The 22,206-nt window shown below is 38.7% G+C and overlaps 1 protein-coding gene across 2 annotated transcripts in view; it reads left to right on the top strand.

The window, feature by feature from the left end:
- LOC101167781 (A-type voltage-gated potassium channel KCND3) overlaps window positions 1–22,206 on the top strand; it is a 121,507-nt gene that overhangs the window by 91,524 nt on the left and 7,777 nt on the right. For both annotated transcript variants that reach the window (XM_020703200.3, XM_078947158.1), the window contains 2 exons: window positions 9,065–9,227; window positions 19,953–20,054. In XM_020703200.3, coding sequence (XP_020558859.1) covers window positions 9,065–9,227; window positions 19,953–20,054 — 265 coding nt within the window. The remainder of the gene's footprint in view (window positions 1–9,064; window positions 9,228–19,952; window positions 20,055–22,206) is intronic.

The raw sequence follows: 22,206 nt of genomic DNA, 5'->3' as shown, positions 1-22,206 counted from the left end.
AGAAAAGCCACATTTACAGGACACTGTTGATCTCGGATTTCTTTGTGTTCGGTAATGCAGCAAAGCAGTGTAGCCTGAATAAAATGAGGCTCATCAAATGCCAAGATTAAATGGCCTCTATATGTTTATTGATAACATTAATATTATATCTATTATTTATTGTTACTTTGCAGCTAAGACAGCTTAGTTCAGCCTGCATGCTGCTTTGATACCATAACATTAACCGTGTCCCTGACTGCCAAATGCATTGTACCATGTGCAAGGACACCATCCTGCAGCATCAGGAGAGGAGATCCATTCAGATCAATGGACTGACTTTGTAAACACAAGACTAAAACGGCTTCAAATGCTGCACAGCAGGGAGTATTTTTTTTTTTTTCCGTTTTTTCTGAGGAACTAGATATAACTTTGTGCATAGCCTCGGGCAGTAAAAAGTCATTTTTCAGATCAAACTGGTACAGTCAATTACCAGCAATTACTATTAAACAAGAATAAAGTTAGTCAAAGAAACTGTGGAGGAAAAAAAGAGAACTTTTTAGAGAGAAAAGCTTTCATTTACAGAGCTCGTGTTTTATAAATGTACATGAGGTTAGCTCTGTAAATGAAGTTGTTGAATCACCTTAAGAGAGTTTTGTTATTTATGCAACTATTTATTTACTAATTATGCTAAACTTCTCTTAAAACGCAATTTCCTGCAAAGAGCTAGCGGACTGCAAAAGGCAACATTGAGAATCCAGTTGTATGCCCATCGTTTCACACATGAGGTGTCAAACATAATTAAATCAAAGGAGTCAGAGAGAAGCAGTCTGGAGAATGTCCTCTCTCATCAGCTGCCAGAATAGTAGAGCGAAGTGTAAAAATCCTTTCTCTGATTGTTTGGCAGCCAGAAGCAGGCCTCAGCAAGAATAACAATAAGCCCCGTGAACGCATCTTCTTTACTTTATGATGTTCCATTATTTTGTTGGTTTCATCTTCAAGCGCTGCACACTCGAGCTTTCCTGTCATGTCATTTTGTTTCTCAAAGCCAGAAGCAATGTCTGGTGGAAGAACTGCAGAGTTTATGTATTTTTCCTTTCTGGTAAACATAAATAATATCCTAAAGCCGCTGTCTCATTTTACTTTGGGTAGCTGTGAAGCTTGTAAGAGGAATTTGAATTGGCAGATGTCATACATTTCCTGTCGTTACTATATTTTCAATCAAAGGCCATAAGCTAAAACAATATCATATTTGATTTATCTGACTCTCACTGTTGTTTCCTTTTTGTGCAGCTGAATTTCTGTGAAATGACTGCCCTGCACAAAAGTACTGAATCTATACTAATGGATGGGGCCATGTCAAATTGCCTCTTCCTGCCATTTTTCAGCCCCATTTCAAACCACTGGAGTCCTTTTACCTTTTCTGAAACTGACTGAGAATCAACTGACAGCGGAATGTCTCATTCATGAGGCAGCCGGCCATTTTAACCGGCTCTGTAATGGCTGCATTTAGTCTCACAGGCTGTCATCTGTAGGCTGCCGTGTGTGCAGTGTTACATTAACAGCATGATAGCTGAAATTCAACCATATTGGGTGCTTAGCTGGAAAAAGGGCACCATTAAGTTAGTGGGACAATTATGATGAGCCTTACTGGGGAAAATGTGATGGTCAGTGATCTTTGTTTACACACAAGTTTGAATGCACCATCAGCAATGACACAACAGCCTGTCTGCTGAACCATGATCTGCAGCTAAACTGTTCCAGCAACTGTAACACTGCAATAGTCCTGATTCATCAAAGGTTTGTGCGTGCAAAACGTGTCTAAACGAAACAGAACGCAGAAACAAGTTGCTCAGGATTTCCTAACTGAATTGTGTGCTAAATAAGCAAATTTGCATGTTTGCTTTTGTTATGCAAAATGGGCTTTTCTGGCATTTCTCATTTATTGCGGGGGTTAATCCGTGAAATAGGAGTACTGATTACAAATACACATGCAATCACATTTTCACCTTTGTATGGTTTGTTACTAAAGGAGTTGAAGGCACAAAATTAAAGCTAACAGTAATCATGTTTTGTGTTTTACCTTTGTATTTTCCAATTTCACTTTTTTTTTGTACACGGTCAGCTCCTCTTCTCAATCTCCACTCCCCTCCCTTTACCAAGATCCCAGCTGCTGCTCACTGTAGCAGCTGACATTAAGAGCTTTGACCACCATCTGTACCACATCTCTGATACCTCCAGCTAACATAATATTGGCCATCAACAGTGCAGAGACAGGACAACCAACTGCCAAATGTGCGCAACAATAGCCTTAGTGCTCACTGCTGATAAAACATGCAGAGTGTGCAAAAGATTTTAGACTATCTGCAAGGGCAGACACCAATACACACACATCGAGATCAAATGTTAGTGGTTCCTCCAAGAGGATCCAGTTGCAGACAACAGGGCACCCTGACATCATTAGCCGAAACCGGAAGTCCTGAACCGGAAGTGTCCAGCCACCAACCCCTCCCTATTTCAGTCAGAAGATACTCTCTTTTTATTTTGATCCAAAATCGTTTATTTAACCGGCAAGTCTAAGAGTTACGTTTTTTCTTTATTCAGTTTTTGTCTCTGTCAAAGCCTGCTTTGCTCTGACCTTGACTCCTTATGCAACGTAAATCAGTTGATCAGCAGAGAAAAGCGGCATTCCACTGGCAAGCAACAATTCAAAGCGTCTTTTCCCTGATGTGCATATAAAGTTTTACATACCAGTAATAAGCTGCTTTTCTCTCCAATAGAATATGCTGATTCACGCTGATCGTGGTAAGGGTTGAAAAGTTCTGATGAAGAAATATAAACACTGGAGTTAAAGCTCTGCTGTGACAGTTTTACAGATTGGATCACTTTGGTTTTTATCCTCTTTTGAAAGGAATAAAATTATTCTAAAAACTTGTAGAATTTCAGTTTCCGGCCAATGATGTCTTTCCACTATCTTGTCAGCGACCAGGCCCACCTCGAATCAACTGAAAGTATGTGAATCGTTTTGTTACAGAACAGGAATACAGAAAGGGAAAACAATGTTAACTCAAAAATAACTATATAGGACAACTAGTTATACAGCTTATATTACATCACTCTGATCAGAGAGAAAAGCATATAATATACAACAGATTGTAAGAATAACTTCAGATGAGCTAAACAGAAAGTCACATTAAGTAGAACGATAAGATGTCAAAAAACATATAAGTTTAAGATAACTGATTTTTATTCACATTTGCAGTTTTACCTTTTGTATCAATAGTTTTTGTGCCATTTTTCCCCAATATTATATTACCACTTAACTTTTTGTTATGATAGAGTCTTTGATTATTAAGAGTTTTGAATAATTATTAATCACATTTGTTTACAGGAAAAAAATTGATGAAAATGATAAATTTAGCATAAAAATGCATCTAAGATGTAATCTTGGTTCTAACAGCTTGAAAAATGGAGCAGCTTCATGCCTTCTTATTAATGTTTTCCATTAAGATGAATAAAGATGTGAGTATTTTTGTTATTTTTCTCTTTTGGTGAAGGGGGCGATCAGCATGTGGTACACTGTCTGCCAGTTACAGCGCTTTTGAAGCTTTTGACCAAAAAACGCTAAAATCTGAGAAGTGGTGAGCCACAATACACTCATGTCTGGGGAGAGCAATTCTCAGGAGGCATAATGGTCAACAGTGCATTGGTTTCACCCGTCAAAAGCCTCCTTGTGTCGAAAAAGCAGCGGAGGGGAAAGTCAGAGCAACCTAAAAGGCTAAAGAGCCAGAGAGGTAGAAGAATAAAAGGTTTTTAACAAGTGCAAGAGTTTTACAAAAACCTAGTGAGATAAATCCACTCTCCGTGCTTGATCAGGTTTTTTAAAGTGGTTCTTTAGGTGACTTTACTGGTCAAAAACCTATCTTACAATAAAAGTCTCTGCAAGCTAAAGGTGTATTGTTCCCTTCAATGCTGCTTAATTACACTTTTTTTTCTCAGAATCATATTGTGCTTCAGGACCCTTCCTTTCCCCTCACTTCATGTCAAACAATCTAACCCTGAAGTGAGTAGGCACTCCAGGAGACAATTACATCGACTTTTCTCACCACTTACATGCTGATCACAGAAATCTGTTTCTAAATCACTTTGTCCCTCACACAACAGCATGGCTTCAGCTTGTCAGTGACTCAACCATGGTCTCCTCCCTTGCCTTTCGTCTGCTCCCTACAGGGGTCTCCATAGTGAATCAGTCACCTCTATCTAATCCTGTTCTCTGCATCCTCTTTGTTCACACCAACCCCTCTCAGCTCAAGATGTGTAAATAAAAAACAATAAAGAACAAGAGGTAAATAAGAACTTTCCAACCTCAACATCGTTTTACCAACATGGACACTGTTTCTCCTCTCAACAGGTCCAAACTGCCTCAGTCTGTTTCCCTGCATTTCTACCAAAAACATGAACTGTTTCTCTGATGGATTCATTCCTGATCCTATCCATCCTTGTCATTCCCAAAGAACCTCAACATCTTCATCTCTGCTACCTCCAGCTCTGCCTCATGTTTGTGAGAGTCAACAAACCAACAACATGGCTGCTCTCACTACAGTCTTCCACACATTTTATTCTTGCTGACATTCTGTCACTGAAACCTTCCTCCACTCCTTCCAACCTCATCACCTTTTTTCCAAACTATCCATTGCGATGGACTTTTGATGTTACGTAGCTAAAGTCCTCTACCTTTTTTTACGTCTAGTCCCTGTAATTTCCCCGTTCCATAATTGTCCATTGCATTTACATACAGATACTCTGCCTTCCTGCCACTGACCTCCGTTCATTTCCTTCCAGCTCTCTTGATGTTCCCTTCACCTCCTACCTGCTCCCACTACAGATCACAGTGTCATCTGCAAATGTTCTACAGAGATTCCTGTCTAACCTCATCTATCAGTCTGTCCATCACCACAACAATCAAGAAGGAGCTCAAATTGGATCTTTGGTGCAAACCCACTTCCACCTTCAACTCCTCTGTCACACTAAAATCACATCCCACCACTGTCTTCCAGCTCTCATACATGTCATGAACAACTCCAACATTCTTCTCTGTCACTCCAGACTTTCTCAAACAAACCAAGGCTCCTCTCTCTGTACTGAGTCATAGACTGTTAGGAGTGATTAGAAACAGAATAGTTAGAAACTCCCTTTTACATTTTATTAAACTAACTTTTACCTTTTATTACATTAATGGCTTAACCTTGATTTACTATGTATTGTCATCTCAAAATTATATTACATTTGAAGACAGCACAGCCAAGCTATTGTTTTCACAGTTTATTCTCATCCTCCCTTTTTTCTGTGCATGTGTGTTCTGCTGAGCAGGCCTCAGACTTATCTTCACTTTAGCCTTGGAGCTTCTCTCCAGCAGTAACCTGTGGGCGTTATTTTCACACGAGGTCCATCGGACGATCTTCTGAATATGCAAATGCAGGGTTTTTATACCAGGCCCATCCCTGAGCTCGTTGGTTCAGACTTTGAATGCACCATGTTCATCTGTCTGTCCCCTTCGTGTTTGTGCAAAGTAAAACCTCCACAAAAGATAAGTTTTGTCTCTGAGTCATTATTCATTATTTCTGTGTGTAAGAAACTGACGGGGTACGAACCTAAAATTTAATACAGTCCTTTCTAGGGAATCCAGTTTCTTCACATAGACTTTCTCTGGATCTACAAATACACAATGCGGCTCCTTCTGATCTTCTCTTGACTTCACCAGAAATCTTTTCAAAGCAAATGCTGCATCTATGGTTCTCTATCTTTACTTTTACTCTCATACATTAGCTTGACTATATTCACTGCCGGATCAGGGACGTGTGGTCAGGGGAGCCAGGTGAGTTAGTGCCTCACCTGCCATAATCTTCACCTACTATCATAAAAAAAAGTGTGTTGTCTAATCTGTGCTGTAAATAAATTAAAAAATTGTGTATGATTCTCAAAATTGTAGTCATTATTATCCTCAAAATTGCTATATTTTGTGCATCACCTGTTTAATTACAGTGCAGGCACCACAGAGCTCTGCCTCACGGCAGATTGCACAATCTCAACATGTAAAATATTTATGTTGTCAGCCAGCACAGAAATGTTGACATCCCAGCGAGAGAAACCGTCTAGCGAACGGATGAGGCAGACAACAACACCTCTCAAAAAAAAAAATCAAAGTCCACCAACAAGTTTTAAAAATTGTTGTGGCATGGCCACACGATTTATGGCTTGGCAGCCATTTTGGGGCAAAATGGGAAATTTTTACATTTTTTGCACAGACACATTTTTAACTACAACTGAAGTTTCATTGACCTTTGACTTTTAAAACAGGCCGCTATTTTGAATTTTCCAAAAAATCACTTAGTATCGACAACAAAATGTAACCCCTACGAGGTATTATAATTGATCATCTCCTAAATTGCTTGAATATCATTGGAAAGCTGGTTTGAAAAAAATGTAGATTTTTGTTGGTTTTTTTTAGCTGCTGTTGCTTGCGCATTTTATTATAAGAGTATTTTATAAAATGTAATCCATGAATCCATGGCTCAAGCTGACAAAGCAATATGGCATTCGATGTTATGTATTAGGAATGTGGGCGTGGTTAACAAAAATCCTCCAATGGCCAGAAAATCCAATTTACTTATGTTAATTTTTTCAAAAATTACATAAACATGTTTGTCAATCTTCAGGTGACAAAAAAATAGAATGGTTGCTATAGAGATAAAGCCAACCAAAAAGGCGCCATTTTAAAAAGAGTGTTAATGAATTTTTCGCAAGCAGCTCTGATCAGGGTGGCAGGGGCAGAGGGGGAGAACGAGGCAGTGTTTTGCAGCTACTCAGCCAGTGAAGGCTGGTAAAACGGGGGTAATAGGGGGGTTGTGAGGGCGGGCAACTCATGCGGGCAATTTAATGCCACTCGCAGCTTTAATTATACCATTTTTTCAATCCAGGCTTTAACAAGCCAAGCTCATATTGCTGCATTTCAGTAAAGGTCAAATAAAGCTATTCTTGTATGGCGTTTCAGCGCAAAGACAACTGAGTGGGCGTATTCAGGAACTGGGTGAGCGAACTTTACAACCGCGCAGGTGCATTTCTAACTGAGCGACCCCACATTTCACAACTGCACGCCTGCAATCCTAACTGAGCCGTGATCCTGCGAAATGGGTTTGGGCGCAGTATTAACCCTTGTGCTATCGTAGGCACTTTAACGTTGAGAGTTGGGTCATCTAGACCCACTAGACAGTGCGCAGAACCTTTTATCTTCAATGATTTGTGATCTTCACTGGTGTCTATGAAATCTTTCCACCTTTATCCACCTTTGTCATGGTAGGGAGAACACGTCAATGTAAGGGTGGGGTCATCTAAGATAGCACAAGGGTTAAGGGGGCGTTTTTGTTACTTTGGAGGCAGTGTTCAGGGGTGTGTTTGTCACTTGTGGGCAGTGACGTTTCTGTTTGATCTGATTGGCCAAAAGTTGCATGTCAAATCCGGCGAGGGGGGACTTTCTTTTAGATGCTATAATAGAAAACAAACGGCGGCTGTAACGTGTATTAAAACGGTAACGAATGCAGTGATTTTCGCATGAGAAAAACCTACAGCAATAAAAAAACCACTGCACTTTCTTACCTTGGTCTTGGGTCGATTAACGTTTTAATCTACGTTACACCCGTCGTTTTTTTCTATTAAGGCCTGTAACACAAACAGGGGTGGCGAACAAGTTTGACATAAAGAGCCCCAATTTCTAACTGTGATAGTCAAAGAGCCACACCACACACTGACCTGCCAGACATGCACACACACAAATACATGATTAAAGCCACATTATTTCCTATAACACACTCCTCTCCTTACAATAGCACTGGATTAAACGGCACAATTTCAGTTATGGGTGTTTTTTTCTGTATTTAACGTTAACAAATGCCGGTAAAACACACATGCTAGTGTTTAAAAAGCGCAAAACTGATTTTGTGTAGTTGTAAAATGCAGGTACGCTCGGTTAGAATTGCACCTGCGCGGTTGTAAGGTTTGCTCACTCAGTTCCTGAACACAACAGCTCAGTTTTCTTTGCGCTCATTCAATATATGGCAGCAATGAAACGCCATATTCTTATTAGAAATAATTAGCAATGGGAGACTCTACACATAGCTCAGTGTGCTGATTAGATTCACAACAAAGATAAGTGTTAGTGTACCTGCAAGACAGGATTTCGTCCAAAGATCTCCTGAAAGACCTAAGACAGTTTCTACTCAAACATGTCTGATTGAAATGAAGAGAAAAAAGACACTTGCCAGGAAGTAAAACTGGTGCCAAATGAGTTTTAACCAGTTATTTTGCCTCTCCTCTGCATATCCTCTGATTAATAAAGTCTCTCACAACTGTGGTTTAAGTGCTACTTTCAGTTAAAGATGCAGTGGAATGAAAGAAGACCTGCTGGGGTAGGTGAGGCTTGCTGATTTGGAATGACAATCAGGAGCCAATAATTAAGTTGCAACTAAAACTGAATTAGAACTTTAGTGTAGACTATAGATTTTGGCAAAAGAAAAAGGAATTTGTCTTTTGGATGTTAGAAAAGTCTGGTTTCATGAAGCATTTAAGAGGCAGAGAGAAGATCATTGGGTTCTATATTTTTCTACATTGATTCCCTTAGTGGACTGATTCTAGTGATTTCTCTGTGTTCTCATCATGTTGGAACACAATGAGGGTTAGCCTACGTCCACTGTTCAACACTTTTTTGAGAAGGGGGTCTACTTGGATATGTAAGAGGTAACAGTGGGATGAGGCACCATAGATTTATACGGTGTGCTTTTTCTAATGATTAAATAATGTACTGTAGATGTTAAAAAGATGAATATGAAAACAGAAAAATGGACTACAACCTGTATGCTCTGAGGCTTATTTGCTGTCTTTAATTCCATTCAATTTAATTTTATTTATATAGTCCAATATTGCAACACAGCTGTCTCAACGGGATTCATTAAAGTAAAACACATCAAATCAGCTATAAAATACAATAGCTGTTTGCTAAACTTATCCCAAAATCTGTCTTCTGCCTCATCTTTAGGTACGGAGACATGGTACCAAAAACTATCGCTGGAAAGATTTTTGGTTCCATTTGCTCCCTTAGCGGCGTGCTGGTGATCGCTCTGCCAGTTCCAGTCATCGTCTCCAACTTCAGCCGCATCTACCACCAGAACCAGAGAGCGGACAAACGCCGTGCTCAGAAGGTAAAAACATCCCGCCTTCATTTGACACTCGGGTTAAACAGGGCAATGATCACAGGGGAGGTGTTTAATTTCATCAGTTTAGTCTCTTGATTTTTCAGTAGGTCTCACTAGTTCGGTATTTTTATATTGAACGGAATGTGAGGGGATAACCAATGTTTTAAACCTTGATAGCCCTTTTTTAACGTAAAAAAAAAAATAATGGCTTTGCATAAAAAGCAGTTGACTGGAAATTATTTTTGGTGAAAAGTACAAGGAAAGTGTTTAAAATTATTTAAAATTAAAGCCGCAGACAGCGCTGTATGGCCCGCAGGCGCTACCTGTCCTTTCCGCCCTCTTTTGACCCATCCTTACTGCTGAGCGGCTGCTACAGACCCCTTACTCTTCCTTTCTGTCCCTGCCACCCTGGTCGAAGTACACGTGACAAATTCAGTAAAAAAAAAAAAATAATAATAATAATGGCAGTTTTTCTGATGGTTTTATCCTCCATGGCAACTATTTTATGTTTTGGTCACCTAGGGGTGACGAACAGATCTATGTAATTTTTGGAAGAATCTGCAAAAGTTCATTTTAGGACCTTCTTGGCAACAGAAGTTTTTTGTTTACCACACTCACTTTACTAATATATTCATGTCATATTGTTTCATTCAGCTAAAGCCAAGGATACATCTATTTCATTTTCAGAATACACCAGTAAAAAATAAGCGAGAAACAGGGAAACGTCACTTTTGCAAGCTCGCCAGGCCAATGTCGTTAAAAATCGACAGCTTCTAAAATCAAAATTTTTTCAAGAGTAGCTTCCCAATGAAACTCAAGGAGTTAAAGTAGGTGATAGATTGTAATCCCTCTGAGGAATTGGAATATGTAGACGGTTCTAAATGGGATTTTTATGGAGAGTTCACGATGGCAAACTCTTCCCGAGGTCAAATGTCAATGAAACTTCAGTTGTGGTTGTAGACTTAATGTAATAGCATATGTTTTGGAAATGTTGTGAAACGTTTTCATTTTCCATATTGTGCTAAAATGTTAAACTTGCCACTTTACCAGCGCATTGCTAAGCCACAGGTCCTGTGGATGTCCCATAGTAAATTTAAAACTTCCTTTGGATACCCCTGACATCTGTGGTTTGTCTTCATTACCTGATTTTAATATTCTTTAGAGCTCCAAAAGAGATTTTGGCCCCACCATTTTTATTGACGGTTATTTCCTGCTGTGATGTCATCAAAATTCATTTTCACAAGGTACTAGGTGCATGCAAATTTTGCTGAGTTTTAAGTATGTGGAGGGGGCGAAATATTCACATAAAAGTGCAGTGAGAAGGAAGAATTGCAAAATCAATATGGTCCTAGCCATCCAGGACTGCTGTGGGCCAAAATATAACTGGTTCGATATATTTTTGGAGTTTGTACTACTTTAATCCTAATCTCATCTCCTTTAACTTTTTTTAATCTAAAACTTTTTCACACATCACAAAGGGAAAGTGTTTCCCTCAAGATAAACATTAGTTTTTAAAGAACTTCAGAACTTATTTGATTTTATTTGATTTTTCTTTTCAGACCGACAGTCTGAGGACCAAATGTTAAGCAGCCACTCACCACAGTTCCCCCATGGGCTTGACCTTTCTGCAGGGCCGGATAAGAGTTCTATCAAGTTAGAGCCGTTGCTAGTAGCTGATTTGATTTGAGGAAAAAAACTGATTTCAATCCACAGAAGAGTGTGGTTTGCTAATGAATGTACTGATTCGTTAAAACATCATGCAAGAGCCTCTCTAACACATCTGTGCAGTCTACTGTGGCTTCCTTTGAGTCCAGTTCTGAATAGAACATTTTGTACAGAAAAATCAGAAAAGTCAACAACCTCACTCATTCTGTCAAGCGGGAAATTTAGATTCATTCAAGTGTTTCTGAAAAACCAAATTGCCACCTTGTACAGTCACACATCACCATGGGTCAATATTAACTACATCTGTTATATTAGAGAAAAAATGTAGAGAAAAATCCCATCTGGTATATTTCTGTCTGCTTTCTTTCCTCTGACCTGTATTTATCCTGTTAATGGTTTATGTTAATAACGCTTCCCAGGTCACTAGGGTCAAATCAAGTTGTGTCCTTTTTTTTCTATTTGAGTTTAAAGACCCACACCAATGAAAATTGAGTTTTAGCATTGTCTCATGATGGTGGACAAATATAAAGATAAATACGCTCAAAATTGCATAATCATGATTAAAAGATCACTGGGAATGCTTTTAAAGTCGCTGCAAAGGTAATCAGAACGGGAACTTTAAAAGCAAGACCAGAAGATGAAAAACTACAGGGCAGGATTTGTTTAGTTTGCAGTATTTCATCCGTTTCACCTTCCTCCATAATCGTATGTGTCCCGGCCTTACCATCTTCTCTAGATCTCATTTGTCTTCATTTTTCTTCAACAGCATGCTGCTGCTGTTCCCATTACAATTATGTAGTCATGTGGGGGGGGGGGGGACTCTACAAAAGGTCTTTTCATTAATCTATTGTTGTTCCTCAGTGAGAAAATAGAAAGTAAAGGATCTAAACTTGATTTAATGTTGATTACAGCATAATGTTTAATGTGTGCCTCAGTGTGGAGTACGTTGCCACTTCTTGTTACAAGCACATATGTGACATAATCAGACAGCGAAACTGCAGTTTACATCAATAATTTACAAATAAATTGAAAAGCAAACTTGCAGAGGAAGAAAACTGGTTTCTTTTTTATTCCAGCACCAATCAGCAGCGCAGCAGTAGCCATCAGTGCTCGGGAGTGTTGAGGCAGTAAATGGATTGAGGTCACATCGGTAATGGGACAGCAAAGTCAAGTGGAGCCACAGCAGCAGGGCAGGTTGTTCAGCATAAAAAAAACCCGACAAAATGATTAGAAATGTGAGGATAAGGAAAGGAAATGACATGCAGGAAAGAGGCAGCGATTAAGAGGATGAAGTAAAAATTCACAGGTAGAGCAGGATTTCCTGATTGGGAGATCTCTGATTGTGTGTAAGAAAAAGAAAGAGTCTGTAATGAAGTACTTTCAGGGCTCACTTGTCTCTTTCTATTGCAGTCCAGCAGTTTGACTGTAGAGCTGTGGGTGGTTACGCTGGAGCTTGATTTGTGCGGTCAACCACGACCACCAATGATGTAAATCACCAGAATCCATCATTATAGAGCTCCAAAGGGGCTCATAATGAACAGACCAAAGAAATGTATCCAAAAAGTAAATTCTCTACCCCTGTCCACCCTTTAGAGAGCATTTACCAATCTAGATTAAATTGGTGTATTTTCAACCTAATGATCAAAACTGCAGTTCTGCCATTTTCACTGATAAAAATGAATAAAAAAACACTCTAGAGAAAATTGTGTTTTTGGTGTTTTTAACACCTTCTTATCACATTTTTCTAATGATGGAGGACGTATATAAAGAAAATAAAGATGAAATTTGCATTTCTGAGTATTTCTTAATTCAAATAATTGTTAATCAGGAGCAGAAAACAAAATGCTCTTTGAATAGGGCATATTTGTTACGTAGAAAATAGGATGGGTAGGCCACAAACTCCCTGCTGTGCTCCATATTGATGCATCTACTTGCAGACAAATAGATCCATGTACGTCTTCATTTTTCTTATCTGAGCTGAAAACTGTACGGCTGGATAGCTCCAATATTCCTCACCAATTTTGTTGCACCAGTAATGTTAGGTTGGGGTTGTGAGGGGCTGTAAGCTAGTGGGAGAGCATGTAAATAGATGGTTGAGGGGAAATGGGGGTGGGCTAACTCCCTGCTTATAGTTCCGCCAACAACTCACAGGTACATTTCTAATAAACTTCTGCCACTCTGCAGAAACTATGTCCTAGAAAACAACACAGGTTTTGTGATTTTGCCTAAAAACGGCATAATCATAATTAAAAGCTTTTACCTTTGCTTAACCCTTGTGCTATCCTAGGCACTTTAACATTGGGAGTGGGGTCATCTAGACCCACTAGACAGTGCGCTGAACCTTTTTTCTTCAATGATTTGTGATCTTCACTGGTTTCCATGGATCACATGAAATCCTCTCCACCTTTATCCACCTTTGTCATGGTAGGGAGAACACGTCAATGTGAGGATCGGGTCATCTGGACCCCATAGGATAGCACAAGAAATTCTCAGAATCGAAATGGGTCTTTAACTGAAAACATGAACATAACTTTCACTAGAAAGCTCAAAATTCCTTATTCCAAATAAGTTTAAGGGCAAAAATGAAAATTAAGGACATTGACCTTTGGCAACAAGTTTGGCAGTGACAACCCACTGTCAGAGCGCCAACTTGAATCCAGAAAAAGAAATAATCAGACACAAAACAGCTGCAGAACGGTATATCTAAATGTTCTTCCTTGGCCAGCTGGGAGATAGAAAAAAAGCAGCCCATCACGTTTTGCTTGATCAAAGATCTGACAGCATGATGGATGAAACTCTGTCAGTTCATCAGATTCAACTGCAGAGATGCGCCCACAGCAAAATCCTGTTGCCAGTAGCAACTGCATCTGGCATCTGAAAATAAATAGTTTCATTACCGCCATGTAAACAAAGAGCAAACTGTTAATGTGTTCATCCTATAAAACACAAGCTTGATGCAAACTGGTTTCTGAACTACAGACCTCCACTGTTTCAGTGACCCGCTTACTGTTTATCAAAACCACAAATATTGTCTTTTGGATCTTTTCATGTGAACTATGGCTAAGGAATCTGTTGATCTACATATGTTGGACATCTTAGTGTTTAAAAAAAAGCAACTATGAAGGGGTCAAAAGAATGCAATTTGATGTCGGAAGTCTTTAAAGTTCCAGTCCAATTATCTTTTGATCAATTAAAAAGTGTTTCCAGTGGTCTTTTAAATTTGATGATGCTGTTTTAGACAAATTTGTTAAAACTGTTTCTGCAGAGCAGCATGAGTTCATCAGAAACTTGTGTTGTGGGTGGACTTACACTTCAGCTTTCAGCCCCTAACATTACTGATGCAACGAAAATGGTGAGCAGTTTTGGAGCTAATCGGCCGTACAGTTTTGAGCCAGATGCCAGCTTGGACGAAGAAAGACTTACATGGGCCTTGTCGTCTACAACTGGATGCAGGTACAATTGGAGTGGAGCGGGAGCTTGTGGCTAGCTTTTTCCAACAGATTTGCTCCATCTCCTCCTGATTCACAGCGATGTGAAAAAAGAAATACCCAAAAATACAATTTTAAGCTTAATTTTCTTTTTAAATGCCTTCCATCATGAGAAAAAATGCCACAAGAATACGTTAAAAACATTTTTTTCATTGGGCTGGGTCTTAACCTGTTCATCTACAAATCTGGGACAGAGTGGCCACAAGAGAACCTGAATCAACCGTAAATGTTTTTGATTAATTCATACTTTGCAATCATCAAAAGCAGTCAGACTACTTTCTCTTTTCTAGTATGTTTACAAACCATTTTGAGATTTAATTTGACGCATGTTCGACTCAGTTCCTCAGAATGAGTTAGATCTTTGATCAGCTCTCTATGAAAATACGTTTTTCAGACCGTTTGGGCTGAGCAGATCTTCAGAAAAGACAGGACGATCTGCTAAATATTAACTGGCTGCAGATATCTTGCACTTACAGGGGAAGGGAATTAAGTATTCCATAATATTTTCTCTGTGTCAAGGAAGCCCTTTGATCAGCAGGAAAAGCAGGAAGCACACCACACAAAGGGGACTTTACTTCCAAGTTTGTTAACTCTTCAATCATGAGCGAACAAACAAAAAAGCAGACCTCCTGTCTAAAAAATAAATAAATAAATAAACACTACTGCTTCACATTTCCTACGCACGCAAATATCCATTATTATTGGTTTTGGTATTTAGCATTACTCATGCCTTCACTGGTGGAGTCTGACTGACAACTTTTGAAGTAACCAAACTAATTCCATTACTTTTGATTCATGCCTTGCAAGTTGATAATGTTCTGCCTGTCTCCTGAAATGCATTTCTGGAGGGGGTGCGGGGCAGCGGGACAAGCTTTACCTGACTTTGCGTGTCTACATGCAGTTGAAGTTGTGATGTACGTTTATTCTAATATCTTTTTCATCTTGAGAAATGCCAAATGCAATTTCACCTCCTTTTTCTCTGTTCTGTTATCACTTCTGCAGTTTGATGGGCTTTTATCTCGGGGCCTTACAGAGAAGAAAGTGGATGTGGGCACGGCTTCACAAAAAGCTAGCTTTTCTCCCTTCCAGTCAGAGCAAAGGCAAACGTAGCCAAATAGAGTTTGAAATAAAACGCCCTTTATTCCATGACAGGAAACCCCATGGTTTTAAATTCAGCCATTCACAAGGAGGGAAAGAACGACAAAAATGACCCCAAGAATTATTAATAAAATATCTGGTAAATGACTTAATGTAACATTTAGTCAGGTTAAAGTTTCAAACATCAGCAGGTATATTTTTATTCATATTTCTTTATATAAATACAATTTTTGGAGAACCGTTTATTGACCTAGCAGTTAGACTGCCAGTACAGCATTTAAATAGGAATGATTTATTTCAAAAGGTTAAAACCATTGACTGTTTATTAGAAGTTTACAGAGTGAGTGTGGCGTCTCCCATTGAAAACGGCTTACTTCCAATAAAACAAAGTCATTTCAGTCGCCATGTTTTCGTGATACGGACATCACCATGTTGGAGCCAAGTGACATCAGTGAGCAGTGATTGGTCTGAAACAACATTTCTGTGGCAACCATTCTCATTAATCAGGAGTGATTTGCTAGAAGTCCACACCCCTACCACTTAAAAGCGGGATCAGGACAATCTGTCTTTTCAAACGCTAAACGTAGGTGCCAGCAGGAATCTAGTTTATAACTTGAAAAACTTGCAATAAAGAGAAGGTATCATGAAAAAAATTAGGATGATCAAGAACATGTTCTGATAAATAATGACTGATTTAATAGCTGTTTATTAGTTCTTATTTGGAACACAAGGGGGGGCGGGGTCACTCAGTCCAGTCCCCTTATACAGTCAATGGTTTATACTGAGAAATTACTTTAGTGAATGGGAAACACCTTTTTTCATATGCCATTTCCTTTCCTTAAGCTTGCTTATCACATATCGTCAAACACAATCATAACCTTTATGTCACCGTCAGTGAATCCAAAAAAAAAAAAGATTTAACTGAAGAATTGTTTTAAAACAGAGGACAACTCATTTTTTTGGTGTTAAATTTGAAGGACTACTTTTAAAGCTTTGTAAATGTACCTTTATGGATTTTGTGTATTAGTTGTAACAAATACATGCTACTTGCTGTAAAAAAAAGCGTAGGCTTTGGTAAAAAGCCCTGAATCAAATCAAGGTCAGAGTGATCTACTTGAGTCCTTTAAAAATCATTCAATCAAATTAAAAAAGGTAGCTATTTTAATGAAGGACATTCATGAAGCCATGAAAGTACTGTGCCAAACACACAAACAATTCCCTCCGTCCTTAAAATGAATTGCATTCTCTTCAGTTTTTAAGTGCTTTAGAGCTTTTTACCAAAAAAAAAAAAAACATTCCATTTAAATGCAGCCTTGTAGTTAGTCTCTATGATTCCTTTGGATTTTAATTATTTAAAAAAAAAAATTATTAATAACACTAATGGACATTTTCTTTTGAGAAATATAGACAATATTGACGCAAAGAAAAGCAGATGTTTAATGATTGTTATTTCATTGTATTAAACATGTCAGCAGAGAACTGGTTCATTTAACAGTTTAAATTAAACTAAACTGATTCAAACTTATATTTTCACATAAATAGGATCTTTGCTGACACTAAATTATTTCTTAAAAGCAAAAGATGTTTGAATTCATCCATTTCTTTTCTGCTACATATTTATTTTAAGTTGAAACAGTTTCCAAAAAACAAATGCAGTACATACTGTAGCTATTTAGCTTGATGTCACATTTCTGAAGTAGTCAACATATACATAACAGGAATTTCCTTATCTGCAGTTAGAACTGAAGAAGCTGCTCAGAAGAGCAGTGCAAAGTCTTCTGGATCAAATTTAAGGTAGATTCTCTAAATACCAGAATCCTGTTTAACCCTTGTGCTATCCTAGGCACTTTAACCCTTGTGCTATCCTAGGCACTTTAACCCTTGTGCTATCCTAGGCACTTTAACATTGAGAGTTGGGTCATCTGGACCCACTAGACAGTGCGCGTAACCTTTTTTTCTTCATTGATGTATGAGCCTCACTGGTGTCCATGGATTACATGAAATCTCTCCACCTTTATCCACCTTTGTCATGGTAGGGAGAACACGTCAATGTAAGGGTGGGGTCATCTAAGATACCACGAGGGTTAACATTGGGACTTGGGTCATGTAGACCCACTAGACAGTGCGCTGAACCTTTTTTCTTCAATGATTTGTGAACCTCACTGGTGTCCATGGATTACATGAAATTTTTCCACCTTTGTCATGGTAGGGATAACACGTCAATGTAAGGGTGGGGTCATCTAAAATAGCACAAGGGTTAAACACCTAAGATGAACTCTTCTAAACTTCCACTGTCAATGTGTATCCTACTGAGCCAGTGTCCTGACATGGAAAAAAATTAAATATATCTCGTTCCCACAAATTAATATCTTGTTCCCACGAAATAATATTCAGTTCCCCCAAGATAATATTCAGTTCCCACGAAATACTATTTCGTTCCCTCAAAATAGTAAATTCGTGCGAACGAAATAATCAATTTGTGCGAACGAAATAATCATTCACGTCATAAGTCATTCATAAACACCGAAATACTCTCCGTCCTACCGCAAAAGCTGCTTTCGGTGGTAACTTCTGTGTCTCTGTGACCCACATTCGTTCAAGAAAGGAAAAAGAAAAGCATCATTCTTGGTTTTCTTTTTCCTTTCTTGAACGAATGTGGGTCACAGGGACACGGAAGTTACTGCTGAAAGCGGCTTTTGCGGCAGGACGGAGAGCACATCCGTGTTTATGAACGACTTATGAGGTGAATTATTACTTCATTCGCACAAATTTATTGTTTTGAGGAAACTAAACTGTATTTCGTTGGAACAAGAAATTCATTTGTGGGAACAAGATATATTTTATTCTTTCCATGTCAGGACACGGGCTCCGTACTATCAGGATGATGCAGGACAAAATGCCAAGATTGGGGGAAGATCCAGTCTTCTTTAATTAACAAAAAACTCCATAGACATAACTGAACTCGAAAAACAACCTTAAGAAGAGGAAGGAGAACTGGCCGAGCAGACTAAACTAAGACAACACTCCTACACAGAGTGCAGAAACACTTAAATAGGGTTCAAACAAAATAACCTAAAGTGCAGGCAGCTGTGTGCCACTCCATGGAGAGCCACAGAAGAGAGAGCAGAGCCCTCCAGGAGAAGCCACAGTCAGCCTGCAAAGAAAACAAAAGTTAGGTTCTATGAATCCTGGATGATCACGATGACAGATGATCGTCACTGGCGTTGCTTCAAGCACCACCTCTGGCGATCAGGAAAGATTAAATAGAACACAAGAACAAGGTAAAAGAAAACACAATTAACATATTGTGATGTTCACTCAGATCATATTTTGATCGATTGGAAAATAATTCCCCGTCAACAAACCTGTGTCGTATTCTATGATGTTTCTGCAGAGCGGCAGTACCTCATTGAAATTTGCCACTGAATTGTGGGCGGGACTGTTGGTGTGGAGTAAGCCCGCGACTACTTTCCATCAACCATCTGTTTATACTCTCTCCTGCTGGCTTACAGCCCCTTACATCCCCAATCTAACATGCGATTGACACCTTTAAAACATCTCCATCTTGTCTGGAAAAAAAGAAGTGTGCAGATTTCCTAGTTTCCAATCAGGTCTGGAGTAATTCAATGGATCACTTCATCTCTAGGCTGAAAATATTTTGCGGTGGAATTTTCTAATAAATGTTCAATAATGTGTTTCTTTTTACCGTAGCAGAGAGGATATAGACAATAGGGGTTGCTCAAGGTCGAGAGGGATGACTTACCCTGGACAACTGTGTACATCTTGCTAAAACAGTAGTAGTTAGTAAACAGCTGTGAGTTTTCACAATAAAAAAATGCCTTTTTTAATTTAGTTTGTCTTTGGAAAGAAACAAAAAAAAAAAAACTCACGAGGAAGCGCAGGAAGTCTTATTCTGGCTTCTGTTTTTTTTTTTGCTATCTTACAGAATGTTTTAGAATTAACCTAATTAGATTCCAAAACCTCTTTTTGTGCCATTTAAAATAGTTATTTTTCTAAAACCTGCCTTTTACATGAAAAACCTTCTAACAAACCAACATACTTTTGTTGCTTCAGGCAGTTTTAAAATGAGAATTATATCCTTCAAATGGCTTCCTTCCATTTATGGATATGTAAAATTGTAAAGTTGCATTAATTATGTGATATTCAGTAAATGTCTTTGAGTTTTTTATGCTTCTTGTAAACCAAAGAATTAAGAAAGACAACACCACAGATTACAAAGAAATCCCTGATACAAGACGTGTTGGGGGGGTTGATCACATACATTCCTGCAGATTGGTGATTTTAGTTAAGTAGATTAACTAGAACAATGTGTTAAATTCTTCGGTAAAAACTGTAAAGAAAGCCACAGTGAAAATGACTGGATATTTGTTGATGAGTCGGCAGATTAAATAAATGATTTGGCATCCCCTGTGAAACCCCCATGTCTGATGCAGTGACCTCTTCTTCTTCCCACTACCAGAAAACCAGGATGGCCAGGATAAGAATAGCCAAGTCCGGAAGCGCCAATGCCTTTCTGCAGAGCAAACGCAACGGAATGCTCAGTGAACTGCTGGAGCTGACGGTGAGTCTAACCTTTGACCCAACACAACAAATCTTAAGGGAAACCCATCACAGAGGTGCTTATTAAAGTGTACATGCAATTTTAAAGCAACTCAGTTTTGGACATTAATGCTATTTTTCCTGGTTAAAAGTCCTTTTTCTAATTATTTCTGTTGCCTGGAACTCGGTAATTCAGAGGCAGAAGCTTTAGTACAAACATAAGCAGAATGCAACAATTATCGCCAGAATTAACCAAAGGAACATTTAAAAGTAATTCAAAGGATATAAAAGAGCAGCAGAAGTTGGAGCCCTTGTTGTCTTACAGGGACTAAGTGATAGAAAATGAGTTACGCTTATCACCCTCTGTGCTGGCGGTAATCAGCGTAATAATCACACTAGCAGTTTTTCTGCGGCTTGATTTAATGCTGGTGTAAAACTAGCAAGAACAACAGTTGCTGTGCCTCGTTTGTCCAGTAGCTTTAGGTTATAATTAAATGTTTAATGCGACAAGGAGACTGCAGCAAACTTCAAAGCAAAAGTGCCACAGAACTGTGTGACAGTGCTGATGAACAACAAAGAGTTCTGAAGATCAGACAGAACGATGACTCTATTGGACTGAGTTCATTGTCTTCAGGCCAACGATGTATTGTTAATCACTCAGTTTCCTCTCTTGGCTCTCCTTAAAAATATCATATTTTTCTAAGTAATTTAAGAAATCCCCACAAAAACCCCATATGATGGTGTTACCCTTAGCTTTGGTTCAAAGTCGACAGACTTTGCAGTTGCTGAGGGCGTGGTCTGATTGTTCCATATATATACTGTATAAGGTGGCATGTGAGAGAATAAACCTTCACATTGAGAAGTCAAGAAGTGTCTCTTTGTCATTGCCACAATATCATCTTAATAACTTATGTAAACCAGGCATATCCAAAGTATGGCTGTGGGCCAAAAGAGCCCTGAGTTTAAATTTCCGCAGGCTCCTGTCATGAAATCATTAATTAACAGCCTTTAGTACATTTCAAAGAACTATGATTTCTTCACTGTGATTAGCTAAATGACATAATAAGTTGTTGTAAACCTGTGGCTACTTGACCATTAGAGCCTCAAGAACCAAATAAGAAGAACAGATTTATTTGTTTCTTTGGTCAAAACCACAGTGGTACTTTGGAAACTGAATTAGATAACTATTTGTGTTCACATGGTTTAATTTGCACCTTTTGCAAATTTTCTGTATTTTACAGCAACAATTCTCCACTCTGTTTTTTGGTTCCTACAATTACCTTTAAAAAATTGTAACCACTATGAAAAAAATATGTTTGGTAATGCAGAACCCATTTGTCCATATCCTTCCCATCCAGTCCATCACTCTAGCTTTCAGTGACATACTCTGCTCCTTGCAGATGGCTACCAAAATCCATTTGAATCTAATCGAGTCCAGTGTGAAAGCTCATGGGTGTCTGGAAGTGGTTGGAATTATCATATAAATGCCATCTGTGAGTGCTGAGCGACCCCCATGTCTGTGATGAGGCTGCCACAATCCAGGGACATCAAATTACGGTAGTGTCACCGCTGACAGTCAGTCGGTGGCACTGCATGGGTCTGGGGTGGGAGTGAGTGGGCATATATGACAAAATGACCGATTCACTAACAACTTAAAGTTAGATTAGAGATTTACTGCACGTCTGTTTGCATTTAGGCGTTTCATTCTTTTGACAGCCATTTAACTGTTTCATAAATCAAAGGTTCCATGTCACAGAAGAAGATTTATTGATTATATTGTCAAGTTTGATGATAACCCCACATAAGAGGTCATTTCAGCTTTACCCCTTTGAATACTAATGCTATCATTACTATTACTGCTCATTTTTCAGTGACACCACACGTTTTGTTAAGTGGGGTGAAATAAAATGGAGACCTGAGTAAATCACTTCACTAATACAAATGTGTTTCTGATCAAAACAGATGTTTACTTGTTTTGTTCTTTTTAATCAATCCTGATCTTTTAAAGACGTTTAATGGAGGACTGAATCTTGTGGAGTTTCTTTGTTGAAATGTAGGCAGCCAAGCTTTTCGATCATGTTTGACTGGCCTGATGATAAACATTTGCTGCTTTATTGATTATGTCAGATCACTTCAGGTCTGTATAATTATTAAAGACTGTGTTTATTCCGAGC

This window comes from Oryzias latipes, chromosome 5 (genome assembly GCF_053564925.1).
Source record: "Oryzias latipes strain Hd-rR chromosome 5, Olatipes_Hd-rR_3.1".
Lineage (NCBI taxonomy): Eukaryota > Metazoa > Chordata > Actinopteri > Beloniformes > Adrianichthyidae > Oryzias > Oryzias latipes.
This window is presented reverse-complemented; position numbering and strand designations above follow the sequence as displayed.